The sequence below is a fragment of the Oncorhynchus keta genome, chromosome 10, assembly GCF_023373465.1.
Source record: "Oncorhynchus keta strain PuntledgeMale-10-30-2019 chromosome 10, Oket_V2, whole genome shotgun sequence".
Lineage (NCBI taxonomy): Eukaryota > Metazoa > Chordata > Actinopteri > Salmoniformes > Salmonidae > Oncorhynchus > Oncorhynchus keta.
This window is the reverse complement of record NC_068430.1, coordinates 67548571-67568401: the sequence shown is the minus strand read 5'-3', so window position 1 is coordinate 67568401 and position 19831 is coordinate 67548571. Positions and strand designations below refer to the sequence as shown.

Genomic DNA, 19831 nt, shown 5'->3' with positions numbered 1-19831 from the left:
TTTAAAAAATGATCACAAATGCAATAAAACATTCTTGACACAGGATTAAAGTAGATGTATTTATTATAAACATTGGAAAGGCAAACGTGAAACACAATTGTCCTAATGTTCTGGGAGTTGGGGGTGCTGGATAACATTTGGATAATTGGAATAATACCATTGAGAAGAATGTTAGCTTCATAATAACAGTATATTTGATATTATAATATTGGAGGATGATCAGAAAAAACAAAGCATGCAAATACAATAACTGTACAACACACACAATTTGACTTGACGTGCATGCCCAACACACACACCGCCTGGGTGGTCCATACCCATACAGGAAGCCATGGGTGAGCTACAGAGGCTACTTCTGCCTTACTGAGTTCTAGCGGTAAGGCGCAGACACCCAAAAAGTATCATCCCATACGGAACATCCATTGATTGAATATGGGCTGATTCAGCCTTATAAATTTGTAAGTGTGCCACCGAGCTTCTGACCCTGGAAGGCAAACTAAAGAACAACATTTTAATAACAGTAGAACAGCCTTTACTTGAACTGGTTTGAGACCATTTGAAAATACTAAATGCATGATGGAAAGCTAATGCCTTTATAGCATTGAATGTGGCTTTGTTGTGCCATTATAGAGTCAGCATTTGAACTTCATAACGTCCCGTTTGTTCAAGGGGAAACAAATATACAAGCAGTTATATATACATTATTTCCACATTGTTTCAGTGCTTGTTTTAAAGCATATATTTTTGTGTATGGTATTGGTTATTTTGCATACTCATTTCACTCCCCTTACTTTGGCAGAAGCCAAAATAAAGAACAATAGCAGTCATTTTCTTGTGAAATCTCTAGGTATAAAACTAAATAACATTTGCTTTTTTCCCCCTCATCACATGGGGGACATACTGGATCTTTTATGATCTTAGAGAGATATTTATTGGGAGAGGGTGCCAGGTTTAGCCTGGTCCCAGATCTGTCTGTGCTGTCCTGCCATCTCCTATTGCCTATGGGGCAGATCCAGAACTTGCACTTAAGTTGAATTTTCACTTAGTCATGTATTGATGTCAATGGGAGACTAAGTGTAAATTCAACTTAACTGGAAGCTAGGATTCACTCCATACACCATAGTAGTTGGCAAAACAGCACAAAAAGATTTGGGTACAAGTCTCGCAAAGGTTGGGTTTACATTGGATCACCGTTGTTTGAGCAGCACTCTGTACATGGCGAAGCCCAGCACGGCAAACACGGTGGCTCCCACGCTCACTCTCAACCAGAAGGTGGCGCTCTTCAGGTCAGCCTGTGTCACATGTCTGAGAAGAGAGAGAAGGAAAGATACACAGAGAGAGAGAGAGAGAGAGGATCCAGAGACAGAAAGAGAGCGAGAGAAAAACAGTGAGACACATTACGTCAGAGACAACAACATGTAATGCTTTTACATAACCTCTCTGCTTACACAGACGATCACGATACATGCTACAGTGCATTGGGAAAGTATTCAGACCCCTTCCCCTTTTCCAGATTTTGTAACGTTACAGCCTTATTCTAAAATGTATTTTAAAAATCCTCATCAATGTACACACAATACAGGTTTTTGAAAATTTTTCAAATGTATAATAAAAAATAAAAAAACATACCGTACCGTACGTAAGTATTCAGACCCTTTGATATGAGACTCGAAATTGAGCGCATGTGCATCTTGTTTCCATTGATCATCCTTGAGATATTTTTACAACTTGATTGGAGTCCACCTGCGGTAAATTCAATTGATTGTACATGATTTGGAAAGGCACACACCTGTCAATATAAAAAAGGTCCCAAAGTTGAAAGTGCATGACACGATGTCGAAGGAATTGCTCGTAGAGCTCCGAGACAGGATTGTGTCGAGGCACAGATCTGGGGAAGGGTACCAAAAAATGTCCAAGAACACAGTGGCCTCCATAATTCTTAAATGGAAGAAGTTTGGAACCACCAAGACTGTTCCTAGTGCTGGCCGCCCGGACAAACTGAACAATCGGTGGAGAAGGGCCTTGGTCAGGGAGGTGACCAAGAACCCGATGGTCACTCTGACAGAATTCCATAGTTCCTCTGTGGAGAAGGACAGGCCGAAGGACAACCATCTCTGCAGCACTCCACCTATAAGGCCTTTATGGAAGAGTGGCCAAACGGAAGCCACTCCTCAGTAAAAGGCACGACAGCCCGCTTGAAGTTTTCCAAATGGCACCTAAAGGACTCTCAGACCATGAGAAACAAGATTCTCTGGTCGGATGAAACCAAGATTGAACTATTTGGCCTGAATGCCAAGCGTCACGTCTGGAGGAAACCTGGCACCATCTCTACGGTGAAGCATGGTAGTTGGCAGTGGCAGGGACTGGGAGACTAGTCAGGTTCGAGGCAAAAATGAACGGAGCAAAGTAAAGAGAGATCCTTGATGAAAACCTGCTCCAGAGCGCTCAGGATCTCAGACTGGGGCGAAAGTTTGCCTTCCAACAGGACAACAACCCTAAACATACAGCTAAGGAAACACAGGAGCGGTTTCGGGACAAGTCTCTGAATGTCCTTGAGTGGCCCAGCCAGAGCCAAGACTTGAACCCGATCGAATATCTCTGGAAAGACCTGGAAATAGCTGTGCAGCGACACTTCCCATCCAACCTGACAAAGCTTGAGAGGATCTGCAGAGAATAATGGGAGAAACTCCCCAAAAACAGGTGCGCCAAGCTTGCAGTGTCATACCCAAGAATAATCGAGTCTGTAATTGCTGCCAAAGGTGCTTCAACAAAGTACTGAGTAAAGGGTCTGAATATTTATGTAAATGTCATATTTCAGTTCGATGTTTTTTGAACATTTGTAAAAATGTCAAACAACCTGTTTTTTCTTTGTCATTATGGGGTAATGTGTGTCGATTGACGCAGGGGGAGAAAATTATGTAATCAATTTTAGAAGGCTGTAACGTAACAAAATGTGGAAAAAGTAAAGGGGTATGAATACTTTCCGAATGCACTGTATGTAGGAATTCAATCAAAACAGTGTGGCTTTGAACCTCCGTACAGTCCTATGCACTAATCACAACTAAAGATGCCAAAAGATGAGCGTCCAACAGGATGAACAGACAAGACACTAGAAATCTGCATTATTAGACTACATATGCATTATTCATTAATGAAGAGGAACATAACGAACAAGGTTGGAACAGAACAAGATGGTCAAACAAGTGACGAATGACAAAGAGAGAGGATCAAGGAACTCAGAATCCGGGAACGTTTGGGTGAGGCAAAAGAATAAGAGTGAGATGTCATGAAGATTTACATGAAAACAAACAGTGGTTTATGACAATCCACAGCCTCCAAAAAACTCCAAAACAGGGTCAAAACAAAGGCGATGAACAGCAACTGAAGAAGAACAGGGACAAATGAAGAGGAGGATTGTGAAATAGAAGAGTTGGAAGGTCTCTGAAAGAGTAAGGACCTGAGAGAATGGCGGTGTAGAGCTTGGCCTTCACTGTCTGCACCAGCTCTGAGTTGATGAAGTTCTGCAGGTGGCAGAAGGTGCACCTGTTACAGGTACACATACAGCGCAGCCGAGCATGACTAAGGAGAGAGGTGCACCCACCCACACACACACACACACACACACACACACACACACACACACACACACACACACACACACACACACACACACACACACACACACACACACACACACACACACACACACACACACACACACACACACACGTGTGCAAAGACACACATACACAGGCACAAAGAAGAAGAGAGTTAGATCAAAGACCGATGTCACCAGAAGGTTTGAGCTCATTGGGCCATAGAGCTCATCTATTATGGGGTTAAAAACCAAGAGCACCCACCTAGGAAGAGAGGAGGATAATTGTCTAATTGAACAAAGGGAGAGCATGACCATAAGTCTGATTCATTGTAATCTTCACCTCACACTGTTGGGGTCAGTAATCTCCAAATAGCCACTTTGGATAATTTTCAACATTGTTAAAATGTCCTTACGCCACCACAGAGTTAGAGGTCCATAGATTAAATAAAAATGCACTCGATTAAGTATGTGATACATTGATGCTGTCCCCCATGTGTTGGCTACAGTTCTGAGGAGTACAGTTCAGATGAGTCCAGTCCACCGTGACAGAGAGGTGATCAGTGTGGACAACAGCCTGACAGAGTAGTGGGAAAAGGGGCACGCAAGGGCAGTAAACATACAATTGCAGCAAATGGCAAATTGAATCCACCGCATTAACCACCACGTCTAACCAAGATGGTGGATACTGTTCACCCCAAGAGTTCAGAGTCTCTATATTTCAATGTGAAGTGGCACCAATTTGGGAAGTGAGGGATGAGGTAGAATTTAACAGCTATGGGGCAGTTTTGGGGCTTGAGGTTTTACAGCATGAGATGAGGTCTTAAAATATTTTAAATTATTTATTTTAGGGATTGTGGAGAGGGTTTAAGGGCTTAAGGTAGAGCTTTACACAGAACCCAAACCAGCTGCGCGCATGTGCCATCATGCATAAATGTATTTTGTCCCCCTACACCAAACGCGATCACGACACTCAGGTTAAAATATCAAAACAAACTCTGAACCAATGACATTAATTTGGGGACAGGTCGAAAAGCATTAAACATGTATGGCAATTTAGCTAGTTGCTTGCACTTGCTAGCTAATTTGTCCTATTTAGCTAGCTTGATGTTGCTAGCTAATTTGTCCTGGGATATAAACATAGAGTTGTTATTTTACCTGAAATGCACAAGGTCCTCTACTCCGACAATTAATCCAAACATAAAACGGCCAAACAAAACATTTCTAGTCATCTCTCCTTCTTCCAGACTTTTTAATCTTTGAACTTATATGGTGATCAGCATCTAAACTTTCATAGTATTTATTACCACAACTACCGGCAAAACAGTCTTTCAATCACCCACGTGGGTATAACCAATGAGAAGATGGCACGTGGGTACCTGCTTCTATAAACCAATGAGGAGATGGGAGAGGCAGGACTTTCAGCGTGACCTGCTTCAGAAATAGAAAGGAGTTCTATTTTAGCCCTTGGCATCGCAGACGCTCGTTGGCGCTCGCGACCAGTGTGGGTGCAATAATTAAATAACATAGATTTCAAAATGTATTTTGCGACGCACGCAACGTGTCCGGTCTGGTCAGCATGTTAGGGTTTGAGCGAGGGATGTTAAGGTTCGACACGGGGCCTAAAACAACAGAGTGACCCACTACCCACGGGTGCATGGCCATGGTGGTGAGTTTGGTGTAGATGTCTTTGCAGGGTGCGTCTGCCGTGTTGCAGGTGAAGGCCTGTGGAGGGGGCATCTTGTGCTTCCTACAGAACTCCAGAGGGGTGAGGGCGTATAGCTGCTTGGTCTCCTGGAGGTCCGACTTGGCTGCGATCATCATGCACGGCGTCTTGGTGTCCTGAAGTATTGCTGCAAAAGGCAGAGGGATATTGTTATTGGACATTGTCGTATTCCATTCAGCAATATACTTTTTTAAAAGACAATGAAAATATGTAAATGCTCCAAAGAAGCACATATTGGTAATAATATGGTAATAACAGATGGTTTCTGCTTTAAAAACATTTACTTTCATTAAGTGGTACTGTAGATTAGAATAGTATTGCCATCTTGAAAGACTAAATAGACAAACAGGGATGGTAGAAGGACTGGTTGTAAACGGCACATACCTTGAAGACTCTGGCGCAGTACTCGAACGAGTGGGGGTTGCTGGCGTCGTACGCCAGACACACAATGTCACAAGCCTGGTCAGCGTCCGAGAGGACGTCAAAGTCTGGGAAGACCTCGTGGACCTGAGGAAGAGTAGAGGAAACAAAATGGAAGAAGGTAATGAACACACAGAAACACAGACAACTTTTAGACTGAAAAGCTGTGGACAAATAAACACCATCGAGTCGATTAAGAGTTAGTCAAAACAGACGACTCACCAGTAGGTATTTCTCCTGACCATACACATATGCAGTGCTGATAGCATAGTAGGACATGTGCTCTTCGCTAATGATGTTTTGACGCCGAGAGAAAAAAGGAGGGTGAAAAATGACTTCAAACAAAGTTGACCAATACCGAGAGGAATTCCAAAAAGTTTAAAACGGGCAGTAGACTGAAGTATTTGGAGTGGCGTGGAGTTGTTCAAATGTTTCTTCCATCCAGGGACATGTTCCTTGCCACCGACTTACTCTTTGAGGGAATGAATGAATGTTGACACTGACCGTGAGGTTTCTTCCGAGGAAGGCTTGCAGGAAGCCACTCTTGCCACTGCCGCTGTCCCCGAAGACGTTACAGCGGAACACACTGCGCTGGGTCTGCTTCTTCTGCAGGTCAATCTTCTTGTCCCTCGTCACTGTAGAGCGGGAGGAGGACACACACACACACACTCTCTTAAGTTTATACAGCAAATGAAAGTATATGAATGAATGCTTTATATGCTTTGGATGTCTTTAGTCCTGTGCAGAATGTGGTTTCAGTAAGAGTAACTTCGTCCCTCCTCTCTAGATAGAGAAGTTAATACAACATGAAGTTCTAACACACAATGTTTACAGGTTGGCTGTAGACTAGAGCTTACAGCTCACTTTGGTATAAGTCATCTTTGTCTTCTATACTGTTAACTCAAATACGACAAGGTTCCAGTTTAACAACGTTTACTCAACAGTATTAGCACAATGCATGGCGGCCATTGCACTCAGGCCAGGTTCATCTACAACGAGACTCCTGCGCAGGCGCACTAATGACAGAGTGAAGGCACCGTAATAACAAAAATGTAGGGATACTTAAAACATGAATTTAACAATCTCCCACTTTTCTTTAGAGACAAATAAAACATCAACAACATAATTAAAATGTCCCAAGTATTATTTAAGTTACCCATTACAGATGGGTTGTGTGACAAAGTTTTTATTTGTATTACCCAAGCTGTCACTGAGTGCCTTTAGGACCACAAGGCCGAATTCTCCCTTTTTAGTCAGACTAGAATCCGCTGGATTCTCTGTGCTTGAATAAGTTCCTTGATGCTGCTAATCTCAAGACGAAGTCTTTTCTCTGTGACAGACTTGGATGACTTGACAGCATAAACTAAGGAGTAGTTGTCAGTGACACAAACTAAAGGTAGAATGTGCAGTTTTGTCTCACCAGTGGTAGGCTCCGAGAACAGAGTTGCAAAAAAAGATAGCATTGTCAATTCCATCTGCAAGAGCAAGGGTTTCTCCAGCAAGTGTGCTTCGGACAACCCTTCTGATCCTCTGACTGCCAACAGATGGGTGAGAATCTTCCTCCTTCACCCATTAACACAATTAGATGCCCACCTTGTGTGCCTCCATCTGTAAGGTGCCCTAGGGAAGCATCACTGAAGACAACTAGTTTCAGAGTCATCTTTTCCAACATGCTGAAACTTTAGTCACTTGTTGTGATTTCAGTTTACGAACAACTTTGTTTGCCTTATGAATGGTTTATACAGTGGCGTGTTTTGTGTTGGATGCCAAGTTGCAGCCATCAAACATTACATCAGGTCTACTCTGTCTAGCAACCCATAGAATTTGACCCATCTTTGACCTCAATTGATCAACTTCAATTCCACAGAGAAGGGAATTCCTTTGTACGGCTCTTGAAGAATCCATGTGGATAGGTTGAAGATTCTTGATATAGCTCTCCTGTTGCATCAGTATTGTTAGGTCAACTGTAATAAACTCCATGCCAACGTAACAAAAATGATCATGCTCCTCACGGCCGACCTGGAAAACAGCTTTGAGGTGTGGAATCACAGTTGAAGCAAAGGTCTGTGAGCCACCCCAGATGAAGTCATCAACATGACAGGCAACTACTCCAGTCACATTGCAGTCATTGATCAAGCCCATAGAAGCCTGCAGGATCCACTTGTGACATGTTTCCACCTGTACTCAGCATTGTTGCCTTGACCTTGTTGTACCAGTAGAGTGATGCATCTGCCAGTCCATACACACACTTTTTTTTAGTTTCCACAGTGTTCCTTCACTCTTAGCTTTAGGCGGATGTCTATGTGAATGTCCCTTGACAGCTCTGTTCCCTGCAAAAATGCAGATTTGATGTCTATGGAATGAAGTTTACATTTTTTTTCTGGCAGATCACTGTCAGCAGCAATCTGAGTGAATCTGAGGCGCATGTCGGTGAATATTTTTGGAGTTCTTAGCAGCCAGCTCCTCAAAACCTCTAGGCACTAGATGTGCTTTTGGTACTATTCCAGGTAAGGATTCTTTAAAGGGCACACACCCACCTTGTTGAGACACATTTTGGGCCAATGTCTTTGACTTCCTCAAACACTAAAATGTTCCTCCAATTACTGAGCTCTTCTAGCTTAGCTGGGTCAAATGACATGTCCTTTGTTTCAAGTACGTCATCATTTTGAATGTAATGCTGTTTTTCTCCATTTTCCATTGGTTCAATTCTCAGATTATGTGACAGTTCAGCTGACCCTGTTGTACCAGGAAGTGTAGCTGGTTCTGAGTACTGCAAGTTGTACCAGTTCTGGTGTTTTCCTTTGGCTTTTCCTGCTCGTCCAATGACGGTTGCTGTATGTGGAACACCACTTTCTTGGTCCATGTATTTAACAGTTTGTTCAGTTTTCAGATGGGAACAACCATGTTGGCTTAACACATGTGGCTGTGGTTGAATGTTTTCCTCATTTGAACGCTCAACAGTATTACCTGTGTCATGGTTGAAGGTCTCTGCTTCATTTCCTGTGTCAGGTTCAGTGTCCATATCCTTGGATGCGACATCTGGTACAGTTGAAGTTGGAAATTTACATACACTTAGGTTGGAGTCATTAAAACTCGTTTTTCAACCATTCCACAAATTTATTGTTAACAAACTATAGTTTTGGCAAGTCGGTTAGCACATATACTTTGTGCATGACACAAGTAATTTTGCCAACAATTGTTTACAGACAGATTATTTCACTGTATCACAATTCCAGTGGGTCAGAAGTTTACATACACAAAGTTGACTGTGTCTCTAAACAGCTTGGAAAATTCCAGAAAATTATGTCATGGTTTTAGAAGCTTCTGATAGGCTAATTGACATCATTTGAGTCAATTGGAGGTGTACCTGTGGATGTATTTCAAGGCCTACTAACTCAGTGCCTCTTTGCATGACATGAAAATCTAAAGAAATCAGCCAAGACCCCAGAAAAAAAATGGTAGACCTCCACATGTCTGGTTCATCCTTGGGAGCAATTTCCAAACACCGGAAGGTACCACGTCCATCTGTACAAACAATAGTACGCAAGTATAAACACCATGGGACCACGTAGCCGTCATAACGCTCAGGAAGGAGACGCGTTCTGTCTCCTAGAGATGAATGTACTTTGGTGCGAAAAGTGCAAATCAATCCCAGCACAACAGCAAAAGGACCTTGTGAAGATGCTGGAGGAAACAGGTACAAAAGTATCTATATCCACAGTAAAACGAGTCCTATATATAACCTGAAAGGCTGCTCAGTAAGGAAGAAGCCACGGCTCCAAAACCACCATAAAAAAAGCCAGACTACGGTTTGCAACTGCACATGGGGACAAACATCATACTTTTTGGAGAAATGTCCTCTGGTCTTATGAAACAAAACTAGAACTGTTTGGCCATAATGACCATCGTTATGTTTGGAGGGAAAAGGGGAGGCTTGCAAGCAGAAGAACACCATCCCAACCCTGAAGCAAGGGGGTGGCAGCATCATGTTGTGGGGGTGCTTTGCTGCAGGAGGGACTGGTGCACTTCACAAAATAGATGGCATCATGAGGGAGAAAAATTTGGAGGATATATTGAAGCAACATCTCAAGACATCCGTCAGGCAGTTAAAGCTTGGTCGCAAATGGGTCTTCCAAATGGACAATGACCCCAAGCATACTTCCAAAGTTGTGGCAAAATGGCGTAAGGACAACAAAGTCAAGGTATTGGGAGTAGCCATTCGAAAGCCCTGACCTCAATCCCATAGAAACTGTGGGCAGAACTGAAAAAGCGTGTGCGAGCAAGGAGGCCTACAAACCTGACTCAGTTACACCAGCTCTGTCAGGAGGAATGGGACAAAATTCACCCATCTTATTGTGGGAAGCTTGTGGTAGGCTACCTGAAATGTTTGACCCCAGTTAAACAATTAAAGGCAATACTACCAAATACTAATTGAGTGTATGTAAACGTATGACCCACTGGGAATGTGATGAAAGTTAAAATAAATCATTCACCCTACTATTATTCTGACATTTCACATAAAATAAAAGTGATGATCCTAACTGACCTAAAACAGGGAATTCTTTACTAGGATTAAATGTCAGGAATTGTGAAAAACTGAGTTTAAATGTATTTGGCTAAGGTGTAAGTAAACTTCCAACTTCAACTGTAGGTAATGCATGTATTATAACTGTTTATTAGTATTATTGCTGATCATCAAGATGTGCATCTCCCACGGGGAGTTAACAGTCTGCCCGATACAATTCAAAGCACTCTCAGTTTGAGAAAAGTGCTTCATAGGCTGAATAGACATTATTAAATCTATTTACTAAACACAGAGGTTCCAGGAAGCTTTTTTACGTACCACCTGTGGGAACTCCTCGCTGACCAGCGACATGATCAGGGAAGTCTCCCCCACCTTGGCTGTTGGAAAAAAAGACAAAGGATGTCATACTGGCTCAGTGTCACGCCTGGCAATGAGACTCTTCTCCATTCTAGAATTGACAGAGGAAAAGGGTATTTGCTCAGCCTCACTTTCTATTGCATTGTTATGTGTACGTAAAGTAACTGTTTTAGAAATGCAGCCTGTCATATGCATTGTTTCTCTGCACATTTCTACCATCAGATGGCAAGCCTCTTTATGCTTTGTACAAATTGGCAGTCTGTCTCTGTGCTTCACACACACACAGTGAGATAGTGATGCTGCGGCAGTGAAATATTATATCCCTCATCTCCTACACCAAGTTGCCTCCCAAATCTAAGACATGAGCATTGGCTCTAAGCCCATTCGTGGCCAGACAGAGCTACTTGACAGCTTACTAAATCACAATTGGGCTTTGCTTTAGAAGGGAAGAGAATTGAATTTGGCAAATGTGAAAGATAGAGCCCTGGGTCGCTGTATAAACAAAACAGTGCATTCAGAAAGTATTCAGACCCCATGAATTTTTCCACAGTTACAAAAATGTCTTAAACCCCCCCCCTGCTCAATCTACAAATAATACCCAATAATGACAAAGCAAAAACAGGTATATAAATGTTTGCAAATTTATTACAAATTTAATGTCAATTTTTTAAAATTACAAATAAAAAAATGACATATTACATTTACATATTCCAACCCTTTATTCAGTACTATGTTGAAGCACCTTTGGCAGCGACTACAGCCTCAAGTCTTGGCACACTTGTATTTGGGGAATTTCTCCAATTCTTCTCTGCAGATCCTCTCAAGCTCTGTCAGGTTGGATGGGGAGTGTTGCTGCACATCTATTTTCAGGTCTCTCCAGAGATATTTGATTGGGTTCAAGTCCGGACTCTGGCTGGGTCACTCAAGGACATTCAGAGACTTGTCCCAAAGCCACTCCTGTGTGGTCTTGGCTGTGTGCTTAGGGTCGTTGTCCTGTTGGAAGGTGAAACATCGTCCCAGTCTGAGGTCCTGAGCACGTTTTCATCAAGGATCGCTCTGTACTTTGCTCCGGTCATTTTCGCCTAGATCCTGACTAGTCTCCCATTCCCTGCTGCTGAAAACCACCCCCACAGCATGATGCTTCCACTACCGTGCTTCACCGTAGGGATGGTGCCTCCCTGACCAAGGTTTCCCTACCAAGGCCCTTCTCCGATTGCTCAGTTTGGCCAGGCGGCCAGCTCTAGGAAGAGTCTTGGTGGTTCCAAAATTCTTCCATTTAAGAATGATGGAGGCCACTGTGTTCTTGGAGACAGGCAATGCTGCAGAAATGTTTTGGTAACTTTCCTCAGATCTGTGCCTCAACACAATCCTGTCTCAGAGCTCTACGGACAATTCCTTTGACCTCATGGCTTGGTTTTTGCTCTGACATGCACTGTCAACTGTGGGACCTTATATAGACAGATGTGTGCCTTTCCAAATCATGTCCAATCAATTGCATTTAACACAGGCGGACTCCAATCAAGTTGTAGCAACATCAAGGATAATCAATGGAAATAGGATGCACCTGAGCTCTATTTCGAGTCTCATAGCAAAAGGGTCTGAATAGTTATGTAAATATGGTATGTTTTAAATTTTTTTATAAATTTGCAAACATTTCTAAAAACCTGTTTTCGTTTTGTCATTATAGGGTATTGTGTGGAGATTGCTGAGGATTTATTTAATCCATTTTAGAATAAGGCTGTAACATAACAAAACTTGGAAAAAGTCAAGGGGTCTTAATACTTTCCAAAGGCACTGTATAAGAAACCCTGTTATAAGAGAGAAGTGTGTGCCAAAAGTATGTGGACGCCTGCTTTTCGAACATATCATTCCAAAATCATTCCCTCTGCTGCTATAACAGCCTCCACTCTTCTGGGAATGCTTTCCACTAGATGTTGGGAAATTGCTGCAGGGACTTGCTTCCATTCAGCCACAAGCGCATTAGTGTTCGAGGTCAGGGCTCTGTACAGGCCAGTCAAGTTCTTCCACACAGGGCCATATGCGGCCTGCGACCTGATTCAATAGGGCCCGCGGAATTATGCTCAGATCACATAAAGAATTTGCGATAGTAAAGTTTTGAAAAACATTTATTCAAATTAAAAGCCCAATGAATACTCGCCTTTGTGTAATGATTTAACACCCATCACTTGTGGAACATTTATTTTTTGAAGGCACGTATAAATAACAACTGCACGAGGACAGACAGTGACTGACAGGTTGACACGTCACAGTTACAAATAATAGCTAGCTAGAAATTGAGCAAAAATTTGTTTTTCAAAGAAAAGGAAAGTAGACAATGAATGTAGGGTGTTTTTTGGTATTTTTGCACATCAGATGTACAGCCTAGTCATAGCCTTCAAGGGAAAATTAATCCTCCTGACCCGTCAAGTAGAAGCCAACAATCTCACCCACCTTCCGACACTACTAGTCTGTTCCCTATCAGATGACCAGCGGGAGAAGTATACATCGCTGCTGCGCGCTTTGAACGGTGAGTTCTCGTCATTTAGAGGATTTAAAAGAGTTGGAAAATGACATGCTGTTGGTTTCCTCTCTTTTCACCTTCAACGTGGATAACGCTCCCACTGACCTGCAACTTGAGTTTACCGATCTTCAGTCTGATGCAGTGATTGGAGAACTATTCAAAACAATGTCACTGATGAGGTTCTATGCATCTCGCTTAACAAAACTTTCCAAAGATTAGGAGTCATGCTCAGAAGATGTTTGTACTGTTTGGGTCAACCTATGTATGTGAACAGACATTTTCAGTGATGAATTATAACAAGTCAAGGCACAGATCATCTCTTACTGACTCTCTCTGCAATCCTGCGCAAAGCAACGTCAGAAACTACACCTGACTTCACTGCTCTAGTCAATGCCCATCAGACTTCACCCCTCACACTGATTGAGTAGTTTAAATGCAATGTTGAGCTCTCAGTTTCTTGTGTTTTTGTGCATACCCGTTAACAAGAGTTCTGTCCATGGTGCTGAATGCACAGTGTACTTTTCCCTCCGTGTAGTTCATTGCATGTTTAATAATGAAAATACCTACCAAAAGGAGAACATGAATGTGGTTCATTTCTGTGCATGTTTAAAAAGTTAAGTAGCATGTCTGGATGTGATTTACAGTAGATATCTGTAAACACAGTCATACACATGATGTATAATCCTGTAATATGTTTCTGGCATGCAATGGCAAAAATATATTCTCATGTGGCCCTCCATGGAAAATAATTGCCCAGGCCTGGTCTAGAATGCAATTTTATGCTGTAGCGTTAAGATTTCCCTTCACTGGAAGTAAGGGGTCTAGCCCGAACCATAAAAACAGCCCCAGATCATTATTCCTCCCCAACAAAACTTTACAGTTGGCACTATGCATTTGGGCGGGTAGCGTTCTCCTGGCATCTACCAAACCCAGGTTCAACCGTCGGACTGCCAGATGGTGAAGCGTGATTTATCACTCCAGAGAAGGCGTTTCCACTGCTCCATAGTCCAATGGCGGCAAACTTAACACCATTCCAGTCGACGCTTGGCATCGCGCATGGTGATCTTAGGCTTGGCTGCTCGGCCATGGAAACCCATTTCATGAAGCTCCCGACAAACAGTTATTGTGCTGACGTTGCTTCCAGAGGCAGTTTGGAACTTGGTAGTGAGTGTTGCAACTGAGGACAGACTATTTTTACGCGCTTCAGACCTCGGCGGCCTCGATTTCATGGCTGTGTGCTTGATTTTATTCACCTGTCAGCAAAGGGTGTGGCTGAAATTGCCAAATCCACTCATTTAGAAGTGGTGTCCACATACACTTCATGGCCAAAAGTATATTTCAAGTGGACAGGTGCTACCTAGGTGAGAGAGTGAATGTTTTGAACACATTAACTAAAGCTGACATTTAGCTAGGGCAAACTGAATTTTTATTTCACCTTTATTTAACAGATAGGCCAGTTGAGAACAAGTTCTCATTTACAACTGCAACCCGGCCAAGATAAAGCAAAGCAGTGCGACAAAAACAACAGAGTTACACATAAACAAACGTACAGTCAATAACACAGTAGAAAAATCTATGTACAGTGTGTGCAAATGTAGAAGAGTAGGGAGGTAAAGGCAATAAATAGGCCATAGAGGTGAAATAATTACAATTTAGCATTAACACTGGAGTGATAGATGTGCAGATGATGATGTGCAAGTAGAGATACAGGGGTGCAAAAGAGCAAGAAGATAAATAATATGGGGATGAGGTAGTAGGGTGTGCTATTTACAGATTGGTTGTGTACAGGTACAGTGATTGGTAAGCTGCTCTGACAGCTGATGCTTAAAGTTAGAGAGGGAGATATAAGACTCCATCCAGCATCAGTGATTTTTGCTATTTGTTCCAATCATTGGCAGCAGAGAATTGGAAGGAAAGGCAGTCGAAGGAAGTGTTGGCTTTGGGGATGACCAGTGATATATATACCTGCTGGAGCGCGTGCTACGGGTGGGTGTTGCTATGGTGACCAGTGAGCTGAGATAAGTCTTTGCGAGGTAAAGCCCTGCCTTACAGATGACCTGGAACCAGTGGGTTTGGCTACGAATATGTAGAGGGCCAGCCAACGAGAGCATACAGGTCGTAGTGGTGGGTAGTATATGGGGCTTTGGTGACAAAACGGATGGCACTGTGATAGACTGCATCCAATTTGCTGAGTAGAATGTTGGAGGCTATTTTGTAAATGACATCGCCGAAGTCAAGGATCGGTAGGATAGTCAGTTTTACGAGGGTATGTTTGGCAGCATGAGTGAAAGAGGCTTTGTTGCGAAATAGGAAGCCGATTCTAGATTGCTTAGATATCAACGGCTTAGATAAAGGCAAACCATGCATTGATATGACAAACTGCCTGTCCACATTACTTGTTTGTCAACCTCACAGCAGATGGTAAATAGCCAATGTCACTTGGGTCTAAACATCAAATTGTTAAGGATACTAGCTAGATAGCCATGTTATGACACTACTAGCTGAGTAGTGTGTAGTGTAGTTAACATCGTGGTGTGTGTATGTGGTAATGTAATGTTAGCTATAAAACTGGATGAACCTAGTGGAACACAGCTAGCTAGATAACGTTATTCCTCCGAGTCCTTTCATACCTATCAGCATTATTCGCTCCTCCAGCTGGCTGTCATGCATGCAGGTTTGAGCTTGACAGTAAAACAGAACTACGGAGTAGACCAAAACAAATCCACTTACGCTCTCCCACCAGTAATATTCTGACGTCCGTCCTTCCTCATCTTCACCACTGCTGAAGACCAAATCTGCAAATGCGTTCATGAAATCATTTATGTTCTCGTGTGGTTTAATACAGCTAGCGTTCCGCTATGTGGCCTGGCTTACGTTTGCATTTTCCCAGTTGCGCTTCACCAACATAAACCTAGTAAATGCCCTGGACCCAAACGGGTCCTTTGAAAGAGTTAACCTCTCAGACATAAAGCGTAGCTGCTGAGGTTGACATTTATATTATTAGTCTGCACACAAAAAGAATGTTACGACCGCGCAAGCTAGCCTGAACATGAAATTACGACCCGCCTCCAACGAGGCGAGCGAGGAGACAAATATTGTACAGCTACTATAACAACGCAAAACGTCATACACTCTTTGGGTGAAATAAAAAAGCAACATTAAAACTATGGGTGATTGTCATTTTATTTTGACCTCTAATAGGAATATTGTGCTAAATATATTAATGACTAAATATGTTATTTTATTAATCTCACTCGTAAACAGACAACTCTTTATGTTGTCCCCCTCCTCACATATCCTTATGACATGCAAGGAGGAAAGGACAGAGCATTGTTTAGCTTCAGCCCAAACAGCCAGAACACTGGCCTCACTGGCTCTGTGAATCCCTCCTCCACACAATGCAGCAGAGTCTGACTATCAGACAGGCTATAAAATGACAAGGTCCCATTCGTCACATCCAGAGCCAGTCTAACGATACTGGGGCAGCCATGTTTGATAAACTCCTCTATGTTATCGTGCCAGTAGCACAGCTTGTTCCTGCTCCACTCCAGGCACCAGGAGTTGGCTGTGCGACCCAGCTGATCTCTGCGGCCGATGCTGAGGTAGGAAACCCCGACGGCCCAGCCCACGCTCGCCGACGTATCTACATCCCAATAGTGGCAGCCTTCGCTGAACTCCTGCTCCGCCATCCACTGGCTGATGTCAAAGCGGCCGTCATGGCATGCAGAGGACGTCCTCTTGGTCACCACTCTGTGCTCTTTGGGTATGAAGGTCAGGCTCCTGTGGCCTAGGGCTGGGTTGAAGGTGAGCCAGGAGAAGCTGACCCCAGGCAGGGGATGGGGTGGAGGGGCAAAGCCTGCTGACAGACATGGACAAAATGTGAGATTGAAGTCATTAGATGAACACAGTCAAGTTTATCAGCCTACTATATCTGACCATGATGGAAAAAATTACCTAATTGTCATACTTCAGTAAAAGTAAAGGTACTGTAAAAAAATATTTAAAAAATTAAAAACTATTTGTTTCATTAGTTCTTTGTTGACAAAGTCCCACAATGTTTGCTTGTCAGCAATCAAGTTTTCAAGATATGTAACTTTCAAAATACCCAAATCCTCCCTGTATGATGCATTTTGCAAATACCAAAATATTGTTTTTGGGTGGAGTGTTCCTTTATAATAGAAAATGACTGAAGTAAAAGGGAAAGTCACCCAGTAAAATAATACTGGAGTAAAAGTCTAAAAGTATTTGGTTTCAAATATACTTAAGTATCTAAATTAATAGTAATTGCTAAAATATACTTAAGTATCAAAAGTAAAAGTATAAATCATGTCAAATTCTTTATATTAAGCCAACTAGACAGCACACTCTTCTTGTTTTTTAAATTACGGATAGCCAAGGGCACATTCCAACGTCATTTACAAACGAAGCATTTGTGTTTAGTCAGTCCACCAGATCAGAGGCAGTAGGGATGACCTGGATTGTTTTCTTGATAAGTGTGTGAATTGTACCATTTTCCTGTCCTGCTACGCATTCAAAAGATAACCAGTACTTTTGAGTGTCAGGGAAAATGTATGGAGTAAAAATTACATTATTTTATTTAGGAATGTAGTGAAGTAAAAGTAAAAGTTGTCCAAAACATTAAAAGTTAAGTACAGTAGTCCTTCAAAGTATTTTTATTCAATGACTTTAATCCACTGGTATCTGATGTACTCTAATTCAACAGATGTCTTCGAATGGCTATACTGTATATAGGCTACCCCATCTAGTGGTTGATTGGTGAAAACAGCACATTATATTTACAGTATTCAGTACTTTATAAGGAATAATATTCAAATGAGACTCGAGAATAGGACAAATTCTACAGTCTACCTTCAGCCCGGTGTCTGTCATTTGAAGGAGGGGAGATAGGCAACTCCTGAACCCGACCATCATGGGAGGCTGGGACATCTGGACATCTGTCATCTGTCACTTCTGAGCTTGTGTCATTTATAACAACAGGGGCCTCCATCTATATGACAAGATAACACAACACAGGAGCATGAAAATTAACTTTAAAAAATATGATCTTTAAAAAATATGATCTTTAAAAAAGAAAACCAACTAAGGAGGAAGTTGCAGCCTACTGTAAATACTGTATCTGGAAAGTTTACCTGTTGCTGTTGTATAGTACCTCCTAGCTCAGATGGTCTGTTGATATCAGTCTGTTGTGAGTGTGAGGCCACACGTTCTTCAGCTTTATCCTCTTTGAAGTCCTGACAATTATATAATGTAATATTATATAATACAATTAAACTATTTCTACTAATTGATAACTACTATAAAGTTATTTATAGTTGTGCACTTGTTTATGGTAAAAAATAAATTAAAGTGAATCCTCCAAACTGATTTATTCCTATTTAAAATTCCGTGTTATTATGTAGCGACGTTGATCGTGACAGGAGTCAATAAGCATACTCTATTCATAAAATTTTTTAAAAAACGTTTTAACTTACCACTTCCATGTCATGTCCTTTTGTAAATTCTTCAGTGGATACAAAACGTTTATGTTCGTAATGAACATTCACGATGTTACAAAGTAGAACATTTTTATTCAGTTTAAAACCTGTTCGAATTTTTCCTCTGCAACCCGGACAATCCTTCCTCGTCTTCGCTCTTCCAAGTAGATAATCCTCTAAACATTTCATACAATAACTGTGGCCACAAGTTAAAGTCACCGGATCAGTGAAAATGTCAAAGCATATTGAACATGTGAGACATTTTCCTATATCTGTAAGAAGTTCTTCATGTAGCAACGCCATTGCGGTTCGGTGTGTAGGCTAGGATGCCTGAATTGAAACCGAAAGTGCAGTAAGGGAGCGTACAGTAAAGCAGATTGCAAATTTTCCGAACGGGATTTTTCCTCTCGAATATTTTTTTTTAACCTAATTAATAAACAAAACCAATGAATTATCTCTCTCTTTCTGTGTGAGTGTTTGAAAGCACGGAAATACAGTGTGTCTGTGTCTTGTCATATGTTAATCAATGCAACAGTAGGCTTGTCATGTATAACGTCTGTTGGTTGTATTTGTCACACCCTGATCTGTTTCACTTGTCTTGTAATTGTATCCACCCCCTCCAGGTGTCGCTTATTTTCCCTGGTGAATATATCCCTGTGTTTCCTGTCTCTCTGTGCCAGTTCGTCTTGTGCGTTTTTCAAGTCAACCAGCGGTTTTCCGTACTCCTGCTTCTATTCTCTTTTGCTGGTCCTCCCGGCTTTTGACCCTTGCCTGTTTTCTTGACTCTCTACCTGACCATTCTGCCTGCCCTGACCCGGAGCCTGCCTGCCACTCGGTACCTCCTAGACTGTGAACTGGTTTTGACCTTTTGCCTGTCCATGACTATTCTCTTGCCAACCCCTTGTGGATTGTTAATAAAATAACCCCAACCCCTTTTGGATTTGTTAAATAAATATAAAGACTCAAACCATCTGCCTCCAGTGTCTGCATCTGGGTCTCGCCTTGTGCCCCTATAGTATTATAATTGTTAAAAAGTTAGACACTTCCAAGACTGCCATTTTTCTGGTTAATATATTCACTCACCTCAAAACTGTATATAACCATAACTTTCTCTGCTACTGAAAGCATAGCTGCATTGCCACCTGATTTTATTTTTTTGCTCAAACTGGTATTCTCAAGTGTAGGATGTGCA

At 42.1% G+C, this 19831-nt stretch overlaps 2 protein-coding genes across 8 annotated transcripts; both read right to left on the bottom strand.

Annotated features, from left to right (window-relative positions):
* Positions 1 to 45: 45 nt before the first annotated feature.
* Positions 46 to 16173, bottom strand: LOC118364848 (mitochondrial Rho GTPase 1-A-like). Of its 6 annotated transcripts, none has more exons than XM_052527764.1 (8): positions 15875 to 16173; positions 10585 to 10643; positions 8709 to 8780; positions 6246 to 6376; positions 5706 to 5828; positions 5243 to 5448; positions 3458 to 3579; positions 46 to 1305 (listed from the first exon to the last, which is right to left on the bottom strand). In XM_052527764.1, exons 1-6 carry the CDS (start codon positions 15913 to 15915, stop codon positions 5416 to 5418), a joined length of 459 nt encoding a protein of 152 aa, XP_052383724.1. In that variant the 5' UTR covers positions 15916 to 16173; the 3' UTR covers positions 46 to 1305; positions 3458 to 3579; positions 5243 to 5415. The 6 variants fall into 6 exon arrangements, with proteins under 6 accessions (XP_052383724.1, XP_052383723.1, XP_052383725.1 ...); XM_052527763.1 differs by having other exon boundaries at positions 5247 to 5448; XM_052527765.1 differs by lacking the exon at positions 3458 to 3579 and having other exon boundaries at positions 5247 to 5448.
* Positions 16174 to 16309: 136 nt separating this feature from the next.
* LOC118364844 (E3 ubiquitin/ISG15 ligase TRIM25-like) lies at positions 16310 to 19205 on the bottom strand. 2 transcript variants are annotated; one of them, XM_035746606.2, is made up of 4 exons: positions 18637 to 19205; positions 18295 to 18396; positions 18014 to 18152; positions 16310 to 17003 (listed from the first exon to the last, which is right to left on the bottom strand). In XM_035746606.2, exons 1-4 carry the CDS (start codon positions 18940 to 18942, stop codon positions 16444 to 16446), a joined length of 1107 nt encoding a protein of 368 aa, XP_035602499.1. In that variant the 5' UTR covers positions 18943 to 19205; the 3' UTR covers positions 16310 to 16443. The 2 variants fall into 2 exon arrangements, with proteins under 2 accessions (XP_035602499.1, XP_035602500.1); XM_035746607.2 differs by having other exon boundaries at positions 16310 to 17000; positions 18637 to 19200.
* Between the last annotated feature and the right edge of the window lie 626 nt (positions 19206 to 19831).